General features: G+C 37.8%; 1 protein-coding gene across 7 annotated transcripts in view; it reads left to right on the top strand.

Annotated features, from left to right (window-relative positions):
- The window catches only part of SETX (senataxin), an 86,186-nt gene that overhangs the window by 39,571 nt on the left and 28,561 nt on the right, over nt 1-18,054 (top strand). For all 7 annotated transcript variants that reach the window (XM_058524352.1, XM_058524350.1, XM_058524351.1 and 4 more), the window contains 2 exons: nt 2,900-2,999; nt 16,371-16,544. In XM_058524352.1, the coding sequence (XP_058380335.1) occupies nt 2,900-2,999; nt 16,371-16,544 (274 nt within the window). The remainder of the gene's footprint in view (nt 1-2,899; nt 3,000-16,370; nt 16,545-18,054) is intronic.

The raw sequence follows: 18,054 nt of genomic DNA, 5'->3' as shown, positions 1-18,054 counted from the left end.
TCTTTGTCCATCACATATATATGTCTCCCTTCACCCCTTGTGCCCACCCCCATTGCCCCTGATAACCACAATACAGTTTTCTCTGTCCATGTGTTGGTTTATATTCCACATATGAGTGAGATCATACAGTGTTTGTCTTTCTCTTTCTGGCTCACTTCACTTAACATAATACCCTCCAGGCCCATCCATGTTGTTGCAAATGGGATGATTTTGTCTTTTTTTATGGCTGGGTAGTATTCCATTGTATATACATACCACATCTTCTTGATCCAGTCGTCAGTCAAGGGACACTTAGGTTGTTTCCACTTCTTGGCTACAGTGAATAATGCTGCAATGAACATAGGGGTGCATAAGCCTCTTTGGATTGTTGATTTCAGGTTCATTGGATAGATTCCCGGTAGTGGGATGGCTGGATCATAGGGCATCTCTATTTTTAATTCTTTGTGGACTCTCCATACTGTTTTCTATAGAGGCTGCACCAGTTTGCATTCCCACCAGCTGTGTATGAGGGTTCCTGTTTCTCCACATCCTCTCCAACATTTGTTGAGAAACATAATAATTTTTATTTTACCTTCACTTACTTATTCTCTGATGCTCTTCCTTTGTTTTTGTAGATCCAAGTTTCTGACCTGTATAATTTTCCTTCTCTCTGAAGATCTTCTTTTAACATTTCTTGCAAGATAGGTCTGATGGGGACAAATTCCCTCAGTTTTTGTTTGTTTGAGAGTATTTCTCTTTCACTTTTTGTTTTGTGGTAAGGAAGATTGGCCCTGAGCTAAAATCTTGTCAGTCCTTTTTTTGCTTGAGAAAGATTGTCCATGAGCTAACATCCGCGCCAGTCCTCCTGCACTCTGTATATGGGACAGCACTACAGCATGACCTAATGAGCAGTGTGTAGGTCTGTGCCCCGGATCCGAACCAGGGAACCCCGGGCCACTGAAGTGGAGCGCGTGAACCCAACCACTACACCACCAGGCCAACCCCTCTCCTTCACTTTTGAAGGATAATTTTGCAGGGTTCAGAATTCTAGGTTGGTGGGTTTTTTCTCTCAGCAGTTTAAATATTTCACTCCACTCTCTTCTTGCTTGCATGGTTTCTGAAGAGAAGTCAGATATAATTCTTATCTTTTCTCTTCTAAGGTGTTTTTTTCCACTGGTTTCTTTCAAGATTTTTTTTTTATCTTTGATTTTTCATATTCCTGGAGTTTGTCTATGATATGCCTAGGCGTAGTTTTTTGGCGTTTATTCTGCTTGGTGCTCTCTGAGCTTCCTGGATCTGTGATTTGGTGTCTGACATTAATTTGGGAGAACTCTGAGTCATTATTGCGTCAAATATTGCTTCCACTCCTTTCTCTTGTTCTTCTGGTATTTCCATTACGTGTATGTTGCACCTTTTGCAGGTGTCCCACAGTTGTTGGATATTTTTTTTTTCCCCAATTTTTTTTCTCTTTGCATTTCAGCTTTGGTAGTTTCTATTGCTATAGCCCCAAACTTCTTTCCTCAGCTGTCTCCAGTCTACTAATGAGTCCGTCAAAGGCATTCTGCTGTCTCGAGTCTACTAATGAGTCCGTTTACCTCTCTCTGCTTACATTATCCATCTGTTCTTGCACGATCTCCTTTTTCCATGAAATGCTTAGCATATTAATTATAGTTTTTTTAAATTCCTCTTCTGATAATTCTGACATTCTTGCCATATCTGACTCTGGTCCTGATGCTTGTGAAGTGTCTTCAGACTGTGTGTTTTGCCTTTAAACATGCCTTGTAATTTTTTTGTTGAAAGGTAGACGTGATGTACTGAGTAAAAGTTACAGCAGTTAATAGGCCTTTAGTGATGTGGGGGAGTGGGAAGCATTCTGTAGGCTTGTTTTTTTTTTTTTTTTTGGTGAGGAAGATTGGCCCTGAGCTGACACCTGTTACCAATCTTCCTCTTTTTTTTTTTCCTGCTTGAGGAAGAGTGGCCCTGAGCGAACATCTGTGCCCGTCTTCCTCTATTTTGTATGTGGGATGCCTCCACAGCATCGCTTGGTGAGGGGTGTAGGTCCACGGCCAGGATCTGAACCTGTGAACCCAGGCCACTGAAGCAGAGCACACTCAACTTAACCGCTATGCCACTGGGCCAGCCCCTTTGTAGTCTTGTAATAAGGTCTCAGTCTTTTAGTGAGCCTTTGCCTCTGGACTGAGAACTTTACACATGCTTCTTAGTTTCCCCCCACCTCCTTAGATGGGACAGGATGGCTAGAATGGGCTGGAGTTGGTTATTTCTCTTACACCAAGTAGGTAGGCTCTGGTAAAATAGTTTCTCCATGAAGCAAGCCTTGGTAAGAAAATCAGAATGTTCTATTGTATTTCAAAATGGTTTCTTTCCCCCTCCCCCTGCTGGAAGCAGGAAGGGATTTTTCTCCAGTATTCACTGTGAGGACCTGGTAGAACTCCTGGAGGTAAAACTCACCGAAGTGAGGGGTCCCCCTTATGACTGGGTCTGCTTAGAGTTTTTGACACTCATAATTGTCCATACCGAGCCTCCAGCTATTTGTTAGTTATAGTTCAGCTTTTCCTATCCTGGCACAGAGGTTTCTACTTATGTGTTTCTGCTTGGGTAAGTTCAGATTATCTGTATCCATGTTGTCTGTCTCTCTACTTTTGGGGGCAAGTCTAAGAAGAGTTGTTGATTTTTCCGTTTGTTCAGGCTTTTACTTGTTGTTAGGATAGACTGGCAACTTCTGAGTTCCTTACATGCTGAACTAGAAACTGGAAGTCCCAAATTAATTTTTAATGTTTCTGTCACCTGGGATTCTAGGTTCTGGATTTTACTATTGCTTATTTTGGAAAATTTTACTGTTGAGCGTTTGCTTTCCATAATGTTTTTGCTTTCTTAATTTTGCTTTTTTTGCCTTATATAGGTGGCACAAGAATGGATCAGCTCTCCAAATAAAGAAAAATTCTGTCAGTTACATTTACGAAAATTTCCTGCTGAGTATAAAAAATACTGGGAGTTTGTAGGTAAGTTCTTATGTAACTTGAAATATATCATATATTAATTGGAGATTTCTATTTGAGGAAACAGCATCATTTTAATTTTTTGAGACATATGTTTCCTAAGCTGAATTTGTAACTCTTACAGAGGATATATTTAAAGTCTTAATAGGATAATTACTGGGACAGGTATGAATATAAAATTCATGGTTTTAGCCATTCTGTAATTAGACTGCCATAGGCCAGAGTGTCCATAGAAGCTGCGCATGGAGGAGAGGAGTGACAGGGCCTGGACGTGCGACGGTGGGGGCAGGGGGTGGGGGTCGCAATAATAGTGTTCATAGATTCTGAGTAAGTCTTCGTGCCATCTATCTTCTCATTTCATAATTTGTCTGAAACACTTATCACGTTTATATATTAGTTATAAGTAAATCATACATTCAGAACTCTTCAAAACAAAAAGTATAAATCTTCTTTTTGCCCTGCCGCCCCCCATCTATCCTACTCCATAAATTCACTTAAGGAAAAAAGTGTGTGTGTATATTTTTGGGGAAAGGTCCCATATGTTCATTACAAAACATTCAGATAATATTAGCCCTCAATAAAATAATCACCACCCACAGTTCCCATCATTCACAGGTAATCCTGTGAACATATTAGTGTATATTTTATTGCCAGACTTACTCAACTGTGTGAAGTGTGTGTGTGTGTGTGTGTACGTATGTGGTGGGGTCACTTTACCTATTTTATGACTTTTTTTATTGAGATTGTGTTGGTTTGTGACATTGTGTAATTTCAGGTGTGCATTAGTATGTATCATTTTCTGTATAGACTGCATCATGCTCACCACCAATAGTCTACTTTTTATCCGTCACCATACATATGTGCCCCTTTACCCCTTTTGTGCGTTCTCCCACCCTGGTAACCACTAATCTTTTATCCATGTGTTTGTTTATCTTCCACATATGAGTGAAATCATACAGTGTTTGTCTTTTTCTGTCTGTCTTATTTTGCTTAATGTAATACCCTCAAGGTTCGTCCATGTGGTTGCAAATGGGACGATTTTGTCTTTTTTATGGCTGAGTAGTATTCCATTGTATATATGTATACACCACATCTCCTTTATCCATTCATCCGTTGATGGGCACTTGGCTTGCTTCCACATCTTGGCTATTGTGAATAATGATGCAGTGAACATGGGAGTGCAGAGATCTCTTTGAATTGTTAATTTCATGTTCTTTGGATAAATACTGAGTAGTAGGAGAGCTGGATCATATGGTATTTCTATTTTTAATTTTTTGAGAAATCTCCTTACTGTTTTCCATAGTGGCTGCACCAGTTTGCATTCCCACTAGCAGTGTAAGAGGGTTCCCTTTTCTCCACATCCTCTCCAACATTTGTTATTTTTTGTCTTGTTAATTATAGCCATTCTGACAGGTGTAAGGTGATATGTTGTAGTTTTGATTTGCATTTCCCTAATAATTAGTGATGTTGAACATCTCTTCATGTGCCTGTTGACCATCTGTATATCTTCTTTGGAAAAATGTCTTTTCATCTCCTCTGGCCATTTTTTGATCGAGTTTTTTTTTTGTTTTTGAGTTGTATGAGTTCTTTATGTATGTTGGAAATTAACCCCTTGTCAGATATATGATTTGCAAATATTTTCTCCAGTTGGTGGCTTGTCTTTTCATTTTGTTCCTGGTTTCCTTTGCCTTGGAGAAGGTTTTTAGTCTGATGGGACTACCATTTGTTTTTTTCTTTTGTTTCTCTTGCCCGAGTAGACATGATTTTCAAAAAGATACTGCTGAGAAGGATGTAAAAGAGTGTATTACCTATATTTTCTTCTAGGAGTTTTATGGTTTCAGGTCTGAGATTCAAGTCTTTAATCCATTTTGAGTTAATTTTTGTGTGTTGTGTGAGATAATGGTCTACTTCCATTCTTTTGCATATGGCTGTCCAGTTTTCCCAACACCATTTATTGAAGAGACTTTCCTTTCTCCATTGTATGTTCTTGGCTCCTTTGTCGAAGATTAGCCATACATAGGTGTGTGGTTTTATTTCTCGGTTTTCAGTTCTGTTCTATTGATCTATGTGTCTCTTTTTGTGCCAATGCCATGCTGATTACTGTAGCTTTGTAGCTTATTTGTGTGTGTGTGTGTGTGAGGAAGATCAGCCCTGAGCTAACATCTGCCAGTCCTCCTCTGTTTTTGCTGGGGAAGACTGGCCCTCGGCTAACATCCGTGCCCATCTTCCTCCACTTTATATGGGATGCTGCCACAGCATGTCTTGACAAGTGGTGCATTGGTGGGCGCCCAGGATCTGAACCCCGGGCTGCAGCAGCGGAGTGCGCGCACTTAACCGCTATGCCACTGGGCCAGCCCCTGTAGCATATTTTGAAGTCAGGGATTGTGATGCCTCCAGCTTTGTTCTTTGTTATCAGGATTGCTTTGGCTATTTGTGGTCTTTTGTTGTGCCATATAAATTTTAGGATTCTTGTTCTATTTCCGTGAAGAATGTCATAGGGATTCTGATTGGGATTGCATTGAATCTGTAGCTTGCATTGGGTAATATGAACATTTTAGCTGTGTTTATTCTTCAAATCCATGAGCGTGGAATATCTTTCTATTTCTTTATGTCTTCTCAATTTTTTTCCATAATGTCTTCTAGTTTTCATTATATAGGTCTTTCACCTCCTTGGTTAGATTTATTCCTAGATGTTTTATTCTTTTTGTTGTGATTGTAAATGGGATTGTATTCTTGACTTCTCTTTTCTGCTAGTTCATTATTAGTGTATAGAAATGCAGCTGATTTTTGTAAGTTGATTTTATACCCTGCAGCTTTGCTGTAGTAGTTGATTATTTCTAATAGTTTTCTGGTGTATTCTTTAGGGTTTTCTGTAAATAGTATCATGGCATCCACAAATAGCCAGAGTTTTACTTCTTCCTTTCCAGTTTGGATACCTTTTATTTCTTTTTCTTGCCTAATTGCTCTGGCCAAAACCTCCAGTACTGTATTGAATGGGAGTGGTGAGAGTGGGCAGGCACCCTTGTCTTCCTGTTCTCAGAGGGATGGCTTTCAGTTTTTCACCATTAAGTATCATGTTGGCTGTGGGTTTGTCGTGTACGGCCTTTATTATGTTGTGGTCCTTTCCAGCTGTACCCATTTTATTGAGAGTTTTTAACATAAATGGATGTCGGGTCTTGTCAACTGCTTTCTCTGCATCTATTGAGGTGATCATGTGATTTTTATTGCTCATTTTGTTAATGTGTATCACAATGATTGATTCGCGGATGTTGAGTCATCCCTGTGTCCCCGGTATAAATCCCAGTTGATCATGGTGTATGATCTTTTTAATGTATCGTTGTATTTGATTTGCCAATATTTTGTTGAGGATTTCTGCATCTCTGTTCATCAGCGATATTGACCTGTAATTTTCCTTCTTTGTGTTGTCCTTCTCTGGTTTTAGTGTCAGGGTAACATTGGCCTCGTAGAATGAATTAGGAAGTGTCCCATCTTCTTCAATGTTTTGGAATACTTTGAGAAGGATAGGTATTAAATCTTCCTTGAATGTTTTGTAGAATTCTCCAGAGAAGCCATCTGGTCCTGGACTTTTGTTTTTTGTGGAGGTTTTTGATTACTCTTTCAATCTCTTGGGTTTGGTCTATTCAGATTCTCTATTTATTCTTGATTCAGTTTTGGGAGGTTGTATGAGTCTAAGAATTTATCCTTTTCTTCTAGGTTATCCAATTGGTTGGCTATATATAGTTTTTCATAGTATTCTCTGAGAATCCTTTGTATTTCTGTGCTGTCCACTGTAATTTCTCCTCTTTCATTTTTAATTTTGTTTGAGCTTTCTTTTTTTCTTAGTGAGTTTGGCTAAGGGTTTGTCAATTTTATATTCTCAAAGAAACAGCTCTTAGTTTTATTGATCCTTTCTATTGTTACTTCATCTCTGTTTCATTTATTTCTGCTCCAATTTTTATTATTTCCCTTCTGCTGACTTTGGGCTTTGTTCTTCTTTTTATAGTTCTGTTAGGTGTAATTTAAGATTACTTATTTGAAATTTTTTCTTGTTTGTTGAGGTAGGCCTGTATTCCTATAAATTTCCCTCTTGTTACTGCTTTTGCTGTATCCCATAATAGTTGGTGGGTTGTGTTTTCATTTTCATTTGTCCCCAGGTATATTTTGATTTCTCCATGATCCAGTGGTTGTTCAGTAGCATGTTGTTTAGTCTCCATGTATTTGTGACTTTCTCAGCTCTTTTCTTGTTGTTGATTTCTAGTTTCATAGCATTGTGGTTGGAAAAGATGCTTATTATGATTTTAATCTTCAATTTATTGAGGCTTGCCTTCATCCCAATATATTGTCTGTCTTTGAGAATGTTCCGTGTATGCTTGAGAAGAATGTGTATTCTGCTGTTTTTGGATGCAACGTTCTATATATATTTTTTAAGTCTGTCTGGTGTAGCATTTCGTTTAAGGCCACTCTTTCCTTGTTGACTTTCTGTCTGGATGGTCTATCCATTGATGTAAGTGGGGTGTTGAGGTCCCCTACTATTATTGTGTTGCTGTCAATTTCTCTCTTTACGTCTGTTAATAGTTGCTTTATGTACTTTGGTGTTCCTGTGTTAGGTGCGTATATTTTCATAAGTGTTATGTCCTCTTGGTGAAATGTCCCTTTTATCATTATATACTGTCCTTCTTTATCTCTCATTGTCTTTTGTATCTGGAAGTGTGCTTTGTCACATATAAGTATGGCAACACCTGCTTTCTGTTGCTTGCCTTTTGCTTGGAGTGTTGTCTTCCATCCCTTTACTCTGAGCCTGTGTTTGTCTTTAGAGCTGAGTTGTGTTTCCTGGAGGCTGCATATTATTGAGTCTTGTTTTTTAATCCATCCAGCCACTCTGTGACTTTTTATTGGAGAATTCAGTCCATTTACATTTAGAGTGATTAATGATATATGAGGGCTTAATACTGCCATTTTATCTCTTATTCTCTGATTATTTTATATTTCCATTGTGTCTTTTCCCCTGTATTTCTGACTCCATTTCAGTTTGGTGGGTTTCTGTGATGGTTTTCTCTGTGTTTATGACTTGTGGCTCTGCTCTGACTTTTTGTTCAGTGGTTACCATGAGTTTTGTGTAGAAGATCTCATAGATGAGATGGTCCGTTTTCTGATAGCCTCTTATCTCCATTAGCCTAAGCTGGTTTCCTCCCTTTCCTCTTCCTCTTGTAAGTTATTGTTGTCACAAATTGTTCTTTTTTGTGTTGTGAGTTTGTGATTAAAATGAAGTGTTTATAGTTATTTTTGATGCTTTTCTTCCCTTTATCTTTTATGTTATAATTGTTTACTAACCTGTTCTGGTATAGAACTGAAATTTTCCAATTCTGTTGATTTATCTCCTTGCTCACAGTTTTGTAAACCTTTACTTTTTAGTTTCAGATGGGAGGGCTCCTTTCAGCACTTCTTGTAAGGCAGCTCTAGTGGCGATGAACTCCCTCAGCTTTTGTTTATCTGGAAAACATGTATTTCACCATCATATCTGAAGGATAGTTTTGCGGCATAGAGTATTCTTCGCTGTATGTTTTTGTCTTTCAGTATTTCAGATATATCATTCCCCTCTCGCCTAGCCTGTAAGGTTGCTGAGAAATCCACTGAAAGCCTGATAGGGATTCCTTTGTAAGTTATTTTCTTCTGCCTAGCTGCCCATAGTATTTTTTCTTTGTCATTGACTTTTGCTAGTTTTACTATTATATGCCTTAGAGAAGGTGTTTTTGCATTGATGTAATGAGGAGTTCCATTGGCTTCATGTACTTGTAAGTTCAGTTCCTTCCCCAGGTTTGGGAAGTTCTCAGCTATTATTTCTTTGAACAAGCTCCCTGCTCCTCTCTCGGTCACTTCTCCATCTGGAATACCTATAATCATTATGTTGCTTTTCCTAAATGAGTTGGTATTTCTCAAAGAATTTCATCATTTTTTAAAAATCTTAGTTCTCTCTCCTCCTCCACCTGAAGCATTTCTATATTTTTATCCTCTAAATCACTAATTCTGTCCTCCATAACATCAGCTCTGTTTTTTATGGTTTCTAGATTATATCTCTTTAATTGTGTTCTTCATATCCAGAGTTTCTGTTTGTTTTTTTTTAGAGCTTCAGTCTCTTTGGTGAAGTATTCCTTCCGCTCATTAATTCTGTTCCTGAGCTTACTGAACTGTCTTTCTGAGTTTTTGTGTAACTCGTTGAGTTTCTTTATGAGAATTATTTTGAAATCTCTCTCATTTAGATTGTAAATTTCTGTGACTTCAGGATTGCTTTCTGAAGACTTGTTATTTTCCTTCTGCTCTGAAGTGTTACTGTAGTGTTCTTCATGGTATTTGATGAATTGATCCTTTGCCAGCGCCTTTGTGGTAGTATCAGGTCACACATTCCACCTGCCACTGCTGGGAGGCTGGCAGGAGCTGTCTTTTGTGATCCTGCCTCGTCTGCTGGAAATTGTGCTGGTAGGGCTGCTCTGCATTTGTGTGCTATTGGGTAGGTCGTGCACACATATGCAGGTGGGGCCTTTGTGCTCCGCTGTTGGGTCCCCCTCATGCAGGCAGGACTGCTATGCTTGGCAGGGGACAGCTGAGCTGCTGTGCTAGGCGGGAGGGGAGGGGTGCTTTCTTTTGCATGCTAGCTGACTCTGCACTCGTGGGTGGCTCGACTGAGCTGCTGCTCTTTATGGACAGGGCTCCCTTGTGGGGGCTAAGCCACTACCATTTGGCAAGGAGTGTCCCCACGGGTGAGGCTGCTGCAGCACGGTGGCCACTCCCACAGGCCAGGCCACCGCTCCAAAAGTGTTTGCGCACAAGCTGGGCTGCCCCTGCCTCCTCTTACAGTTGCGCCAGACATTGTGTGAGGACCCACAACCTTGATCGCTGCTTTGGGGGAGGGGGAGGCATCCGCTCATGCTGTTCCACCGCTTCTTGGGGATCCAGTCCACCCACCTTCAGATGTATGGCTGCGTGGATCTCTCAGGCGTCCTGTTGTGCTGTATAGGGAATCCTTTGTTGGTTATTGAATGTCCGTTTAGTTGTATCTTAGAGGGGAGAGACAAAGGGACCAGTTCACTCTGCCATGATGCTGACATCACTCTCTGTATTGTGACTTTTTTCATTCATTTGTTCAGCAAATATTTATTGACTTTATACTACCTGATAGTATATGATCCTAGATGATGGGTATGTAGCTGTGAAGAAAACAAAATTCCTGCCTTCGTGAAGATTACATTTGGCTCATTTTAATTTAATGTGTTATGAATGTGTTTTCAGAGTTATTAAATGGTAACAGTATATTTAATATTTGTAGTTATTCCATAGTAAGCATATGCTTCCATTTAACCAATCATTTCTATTTAGATGTGTACATTGTTTATAGTTTTTCAATATTTTAAACACTGAATAAATCCCTTTGCTGAGTCACACTGTATGCACATTTTAAGACTTTTGATTCATATTGCCTCTGCATACGAAATGGAATACCATTTTCACTTCTAACGTAAGGATGTAAGAACATACATCTCTCTATTTACTAGTTTAAACTTTTTTTCCAGTTTTATATATGAAAAATGTATCTCATTTGAGGTTGTAGTTTTTGTCCCCAAATCTTTACTGGTCATTTGTATTCTTGGGGGAGGAAGGGGATGTGGGGATAATTGTCTGTTCATGCCTTTTGTCCATTTTTCTGTTAGAGAGGTTGTTTTCTTCTTAATTTGTATGCATTGTTCTAATTTTTTTTTCAGTTTTATTATTTGCTGTTCAATTTCATGTGCAGTTTTTGAGGCATAGACAGTTGATTTATCTTCACATATTCACAATTACCGTATTTATTTGTTTACGATTCTGACTTTGGTCTTAGAAATCAGATAAGTACTTTCATATTTTCTTGTAGTCGTTTTATATTTCTTTTTAATATTTAAATCACTAATTTATCTGGCATTTGTCTTGATCATATGATAGAATCACATAGTACTTACTCTTGTGTCTGGCTTCTTTCATTTAACATGTCTGTACAATTCATCAATTTTTTGTGTATCTTTGTTATTTTTTTATTGCTGTGGTAGAATCTCATTGTGTGAAAATATTACAGTTTTACTGTTGATAGATATCTTTTTCAGCAGTTTTGGCCTGTATGTCAAGAGTCCCCAAGACCATCCCCAGGATCAGTGATTTGCTAGGAGGACTCACAGGAAGCAACATATACTCATGCTCATGGCTGTAGTTTATTATGACAAAAGGATACAAAGCAAAATCAGCAAAGGGAGAAAGCACATGGGGTGAAGTCTGGAGGAAACCAGGAGCAAGCTTCCAAGAGTCCTCTCCCAGTGAAGTCACACAGGACACCCTTGGTTTTCCTGGTAATGAGTTGTGACAATACATGTAAAATGTTGTCTACCAGGGAATCTCTTTAGAGACTCAGTATCCAAAACACCCTATGCCTAGCCTAAATTCTTGACTTCCAGAAGGAAAGCGGTGTTTGGCAAAAACCATATTCTTTTTACAAACAGTTTAGGCACAGTGAGCCACTCTCACCAGCGGATGATGGGAACTGTTCTGAAATCCAAGTTAAGTGCCAAGGGCCGACAAATGCTGAGGGCCAACCTTGGAAGCAGACCTTTCTAAGGATAGCAACCTCAGGACTGCTATGTTAACTCTTTTACACACAGCATTCTATGAATAATGCTGCTCTGCTTCTTCATGTGTCTTAGTGGTTTTGTGAGGGCATTTTTGTTGAGTTTATATCCAGAAATGGATTGCAGAGTCTCAGTGGATGTGTAATTCAACTTGAGTAGATAATAGTAGAAGCCTGTTGTACAAAATTGTACCCCACCAGCAGTGTATGAGAGGTCACATCGTTCCATGTCTTCACCCACACATTTGTATTGATTGTCATGTTCCTTTTAGCCATTATAGTGTGTGTGTAATGGCCTTTTCTGGTTTTATTTTGTAATATCCTTATCAGTGAGATTGAGCACCTTTTCATATATTTGGTAGTTGCTTCAGTAACCTCTCTTGGGAAGTGCCTATTCAAGGCTCTTGTTCATTTTCTGTTAGTTGTCTTTTTATTATTGATTTGTAGGAGTTCTTTGTATAGTCTGGGTACAAACCACTCTCCCAACTTTGGCTTGCATTTTGACTCTCTTAGTGATGTCTTAAAAATTCTTATTCTTAGTAAGAATGTCTTATTTTTAACATAACAAATGCATCTGTCTTTTTTTTATGGTTAGTGCTATGTGCCTTATTTAAGAAACTTTTCCCTCCTGCAGGTCATAAATATATTATCTTAACGTCTATAACAGGTGTCAGCAAACTACAGCTTGCAGATCTACCCCATATCCTGTTTTTGTATACCACTAGAGTAAGGTTTTTACATTTTTAAAGGGCCTTGAAAAAAAGATGATGATGAATGTGCAATAGACATCATATGTGGCCTCCAAAGAAGAAGTTTGGCTTTTTACAGAAAAAGTTTGCCAACCTCTTTTCTAGAAGGTTCATCATTTCATCAACCTGGAATTGATTTTTGTGCGTGAGTGAGATGTAGAGGTCTTGTTTCATTTTTTTTCAAAATGGAGATGTAATTACCCCAGTGCTGTTTATGGAAAAGAACATCCTTTCTCCATGAGCTGCAGTGCCATGTTTGTCTTAAATATAGTGTCCATTTAATGCATCGATCTTTTTCTGGACTCTTTTCTTCTTTATTAGATCAGTTGCCTACCGTTGTGCCCCTATCACATTGCCTAATTACTTAGTCTAACCTTATAATAAGTTTTAACAGCCAATGAACAAGTCCTCCTACCTTGTTTTGCCTTAAAGAGTGCCTTGGCTATTCTTGTCCTTTGCATTCCTGTATAAATTTTAGAGAAAAAAATATGGGAATTTGTAAGAATTGACATCTTTTTTTTTTTTTTCTTGTGAGGACGATCAGCCCTGAGCTAACATCCATGCTAATCCTCCTCTTTTTGCTGAGGAAGACCGGCTCTGAGCTAACATCTATTGCCAATCCTCCTCCTTCCCCCCCCCCCCAAAGCCCCTGTAGATAGTTGTGTGTCATAGTTGCACATCCTTCTAGTTGCTGTATGTGGGACGCGGCCTCAGCATGGGTGGAGAAGCGGTGCGTCAGTGCACACCCGGGATCTGAACCCGGGCCGCCAGCGTAGCACACGCACTTAAACGCTAAGCCACGAGGCCGGCCCAAGAATTGACATCTTTTTAATATCAATTTTCTAATTCATGAATTCGGTATATATCTTCAGTTATTCAGGTTTACTTTCAGTAATGTTTTATAGTTTTCTGTGGAGAGGTTTTGTAGATTATCTTTAGTTAGATTTTTGTTGTTGTCATTTGTAGTTATTTCAGTGAATGTCTCTAAAAGATACAGACCTAAAAAATTCATAATCAATTTTTTCTTGTTTGCCGAGAAAGATTCACTCTGAGCTAACATCTGTGGCCAGTCTTCTTCCATTTTGTATGTGGGTCGCCGCCACAGCAGGGCTGATAAGTGGTGTAGGTCCACACCTGGGATCTGAACCCATGAACCAGGGCTGCCAAAGTGGAGCGCGCTGAATTAACCATTACACCACCAGGCCAGCCCCCATAATAAAATATTTTATGGCTAAAGTAGTAACAATAATTCCTTAATATCAGTTAGCTAGTCGGTGTTCAAATTTCCACTTTCCTTATAATAATTTTTTTCAGGCTTTTTGAATTAAGATACAAATTAAGTCTACTCATTGACGTTGGTTGATATGTGTTTTTAACTATAATTCTCTCATTCATGTTTCTTTTTCCCTTTTTAATTTATTTGTTGAAAAAATTGGGTCATTGATCTTGTAGAGTTACTCACTGTATGTATTTTGTTTATTGCATCCCCCTGCTGTTGTTTAGTATGTTTTTCTGTCCTCTTTATTTCCTGTGAATTGATAGTTGTGTCTAGAGGCTTGATCAGATTCAAGTCTGATTTATTATCTTTGAGAAAACTGTTTCCTAGGTGGTAGTATATATTCCTTTATCAGGAGGTGCATGATCTCTAATTTCTCTTTTTGTAATATTTATAGTTGTTGATGCTTAATGCCTAGATTAATTAATCTATTAAAAGATAAAATGATATTTTTATTTGATCATTTCTTCGTTTATTAACTGGTATAGTTCTATAAAGAGAAATTTCTCTATATTATTTGGTTACTCAGTGGTATACTTTATGAAGAAAGGATGAATATGTACTTGACACTTTACCAGTTTTCAAAATAATGAGTTAATTCACTGCAAGCACTGGTGTTGGTTGACCAATGAGGTTTGTTTGTTTCTTTTTATAAATGCATGGACTTAAATATTTTAATCTATTTGTTTCAATCTATTGTAACTGGCTTGCTCAGGTTGGCTCCTCAGCCCTTTAGACAGGACCCTGCTAGTGTTTGAGAGCTTTCTTGCTATCTGATATGATGAATATCATCTATAATTTTTTATCCCATATCTGAACCTGCAGTTTTCTAAGTAGCCTTAGTATCTTTTAGTAGAAAATGGTATTTCAAGAACAATATGGGCACACTATATGCTGTTAACATGTAATACATGTAAACATAAGGATACAGAAAGGTTAAAAGAAAAAGATTGGAGAAAGATACTCATGCAAACCCAAGTAAAAGAAAACTTGTTTAGCTCAGTTGATATTAAACTAAATAGACTTTAAGGCAAAAAAGCATTATTTGAGATAAAAAGGGAATATTTCATAATGATAACAAGTTCAGTTCAACAGAAGATATGACAATTCCGGGTGCACATATACCTAAATATAAAGAAAAAACCGATGGAACTAGAGTATATTTTTTACGTTTATATGAGACTTTTGAACTATTAAATCAACAAAGGTGAAGTTAGAAGCAAACCATAAAGTGAAACACAATAGAAACAAATGAACCAAGTTATATATTAAATTTTTTTCTTTTGGTTGAATCCTTTTTAAAATATTTTCCTTTTTTAAACTTCTTTCCATTTTTTCATATTGTTTGGAGATTATTCCTCAATTTATACCTTTTTTGCTGTTTAGTAGTTAGGTTAAAACTTATAACATGCATGCTTGATTTATCAAAGTCTGTAGTTTTAATAGATATTTTAAATGTCTCCATAGATAAGGCAAAATCTTTAGAAGACTTTACTCCATTTATCCCCATCCCACTTTGTATACCGTTGTCATGTATTTTAACTTTATATTTTAAATTGTATAAGACATAATCTATAGCCCCTTGTGCAGTCATTTTTTGTTTATTGATTCTACCAGTTCATGGATTTCTTCTCTCCTTGTCTTGCTTATCTCTGATGTGTGTTGGTCATTTTCTTTGGGAAGTTATTTATAAAAATAATTTGAGGCCTACGATGATACTGTCTTTTTCCAGAGAGGATTTGCCTTTGCTTCTGTCACGCTTCAGGGGGCGCTAGCAGTGTGAGGTCATCTTAATCTGGTTTAAGGGATGGAGTTTTTCTGAAGTTGCTGGGTGGCTTGAAGCTGGGCTGCAGCCCACGTGAAGGATAGCTTACTTCTGCCTCATCCTATGGTCCTGACTGGAAGCGTGAGGGCTACCAGGGTCCCCACTCTGCAGGCCCTGGACTCCAGTTTTTGTCTTTTTATTCCACCAAGGCCATCCCAGGTACTGCTCAACCTGTTGGCTGCCACTCCCTGAATAGTTCAGATGTTTCTAGGGGGAAGTAACTGGGCTGACTCTTGCAGATTTCCACATTCTTCGGGATTTCAACACAGTAATTCTTCACTGTTGTATTTGTTCTCTGATGCCTTCAAATAGGTATTCCGTACATGCTGCATTTTAAAAATCTTTTTTTTGATTTAGTGGTTCTGTCTACCTAACCCCAGTACTTCATGCTTTAGTTCAGTATGTTGTTGCTGGATTTGGCATTTGGTACTAAACTTTTGTATTTTAGTGCTTGCTCTGCTTTCCCAGCCCCATTTAGTTTACAACTATCCTTTCCCCCTTGTTTGAAATGCCACCAATAGGCTCTAAATTCTTATATGTACTTGGATATGTTTCTGGATTTTCCAAGTGAGGAACAAAAGAGGAAATTTCTTGATTAAAAACTAAAATAAACTTAAGGAAAGGCAATTTATTAGCTACTTTTGAATATTCTGATTTTATCGATTTTGGCCTTGTAGCAGTTTTTAGGAAAAATTTTATAGTACTGTGTAATCAATATTTGAAAATGTTGACTGGCTTAGACTACCGTTTTGAAGTATATACAAAGTCCATTAGTGCTGTGTACTTGCTTGAACTTAGTACAAGGATTTAATATCCTTTAAGTTAATCTTATGTAAAATAATTCTGTTAGAATAAATGCTGACTTTTTGTTGTTTCATAGTTTATCTTGAGGAATGTGAACTAGCTAAACAGCTTCATCCAAAGGAAAATGATTTGGTGTTTTTGGTTCCTGAAAGACTAAATGGAGAGAAGAAAGATAGAGAGAGAAATTGCATGCAGGATCCTCCTGAATATCATTGTGGTTATGTTCATAAATTTCGCCGCACTTCAGTCAGTAAGTAATGAGACATTGAAGAGAAATTTGTCAGATATAAGCTTATCTTTTAATTTGCTTTACTTCTGTAAGTTGTGCTTTACTAGCCATGTATTTGCTATACATTTACCAGATATGCGTTTGCCAGGTTAATTATTTGTCGTTCAGAGTCCTTTTTTAGTTTTTCTAGGCTCATCTGGAAAAGGCCCAGTATTTATTGCTCTAGACTTATGATTTAAAAGTTTTCTTTTCTAATGTCCTCTCCCTCTGGTACATTCCTTCGTCTGTCAATGCGTTTTATACAGTTTGCAAGCCATATGTTTGTTGTATCTTAAATCACATTCCAACTTTGGTTTTGTGGCTAATTATTAATGAGAAGACGAAACATATAACTCATTAGGCAACTTGAGGGGTTTACTTTTTCCATCACTCCCATCCATTCTGTTGTAGGGACTTCTCTCCCTAAGGTAGCATAACCAAAATAATTTTAGCTTGAATTTAACAAGTACCTACTGTGTGCCAGGCAATGTGCCTTGTCCTTCCTACGCACATTTATCATCTTCCTCAAAGTCCTGCAAAGCAGTAGGAGTTATTTGTTCCCTGCTCATCAGAAAATCAGGGCTCAGGGATGTTAAGTAACTTATCCAAGGTCGTTCCTGGTATTACATGAGAGGTCCAGAATTGAAACCTAGTTTTGTTTGACTGTAGAGTCCACGTTCTTTATTATATGCCAAGCTGCCTTTTAACATTTGCCGCTTTCTTAGTCTCAGTTATGTGAAGGGAACATTATGTCATTATTTCTTCACCTTGTTGCGTCATATCTTAAAAAGAGCAACAAAGCTCCTTAGAGTTCAACATCATACTGCATTATAACTGGTGTACCATATTTATTATTATAAGTGTAATCAGAGCTCAATTCTTTGTGTAGAATGCATTTAGAAGAATACCAACAAGGATATGTAGCTTAATCTGTGCTTTGGACTCTTGCAAATGATTACATTTACCAAATTTATATTTTTAAGGTAGTCCCTTCCCTGAACTCTTCATTCATTCAACTATATGACATCTCCATTTGGAGATCTATTAGACATTTCAAACCTAGTCCAAAAAAAAAAAACACTTTATTTTTTTGCCTGACATCTGCTATTCCTTTGGTTTTTCTCATCTCAGTAAGCAGGGCTTCCATTCTTCTCATTGCTCAGGCCAAAACCTCAGAGTCATTCTTGATCCTTTCTTTTTCTCACACCCTACGTCTAGTTCATTAATGAATCCTAATTTGTTATACAGGCATACCTTGGAGATATTGCGGGTTAGGTTCCAGACCACCATGATAAAGCAAATATTGCAATAAAGGAAGTCACATGGATTTTTTGGTTTCCCAGTATATATAAAAGTTATGTTTACACTATAGTGTAGACTCTTAAGCGTGCAGTAGCATTATGTCTTAAAAAACAATGTACATACCTTAATTAGAAATTACTTTATTGCTAAAAAATGCTAACCATCATTTGAGCCTTCAGTGAGTCATAAT

This window comes from Diceros bicornis, chromosome 28, assembly GCF_020826845.1.
Source record: "Diceros bicornis minor isolate mBicDic1 chromosome 28, mDicBic1.mat.cur, whole genome shotgun sequence".
Lineage (NCBI taxonomy): Eukaryota > Metazoa > Chordata > Mammalia > Perissodactyla > Rhinocerotidae > Diceros > Diceros bicornis.
This window is presented reverse-complemented; position numbering and strand designations above follow the sequence as displayed.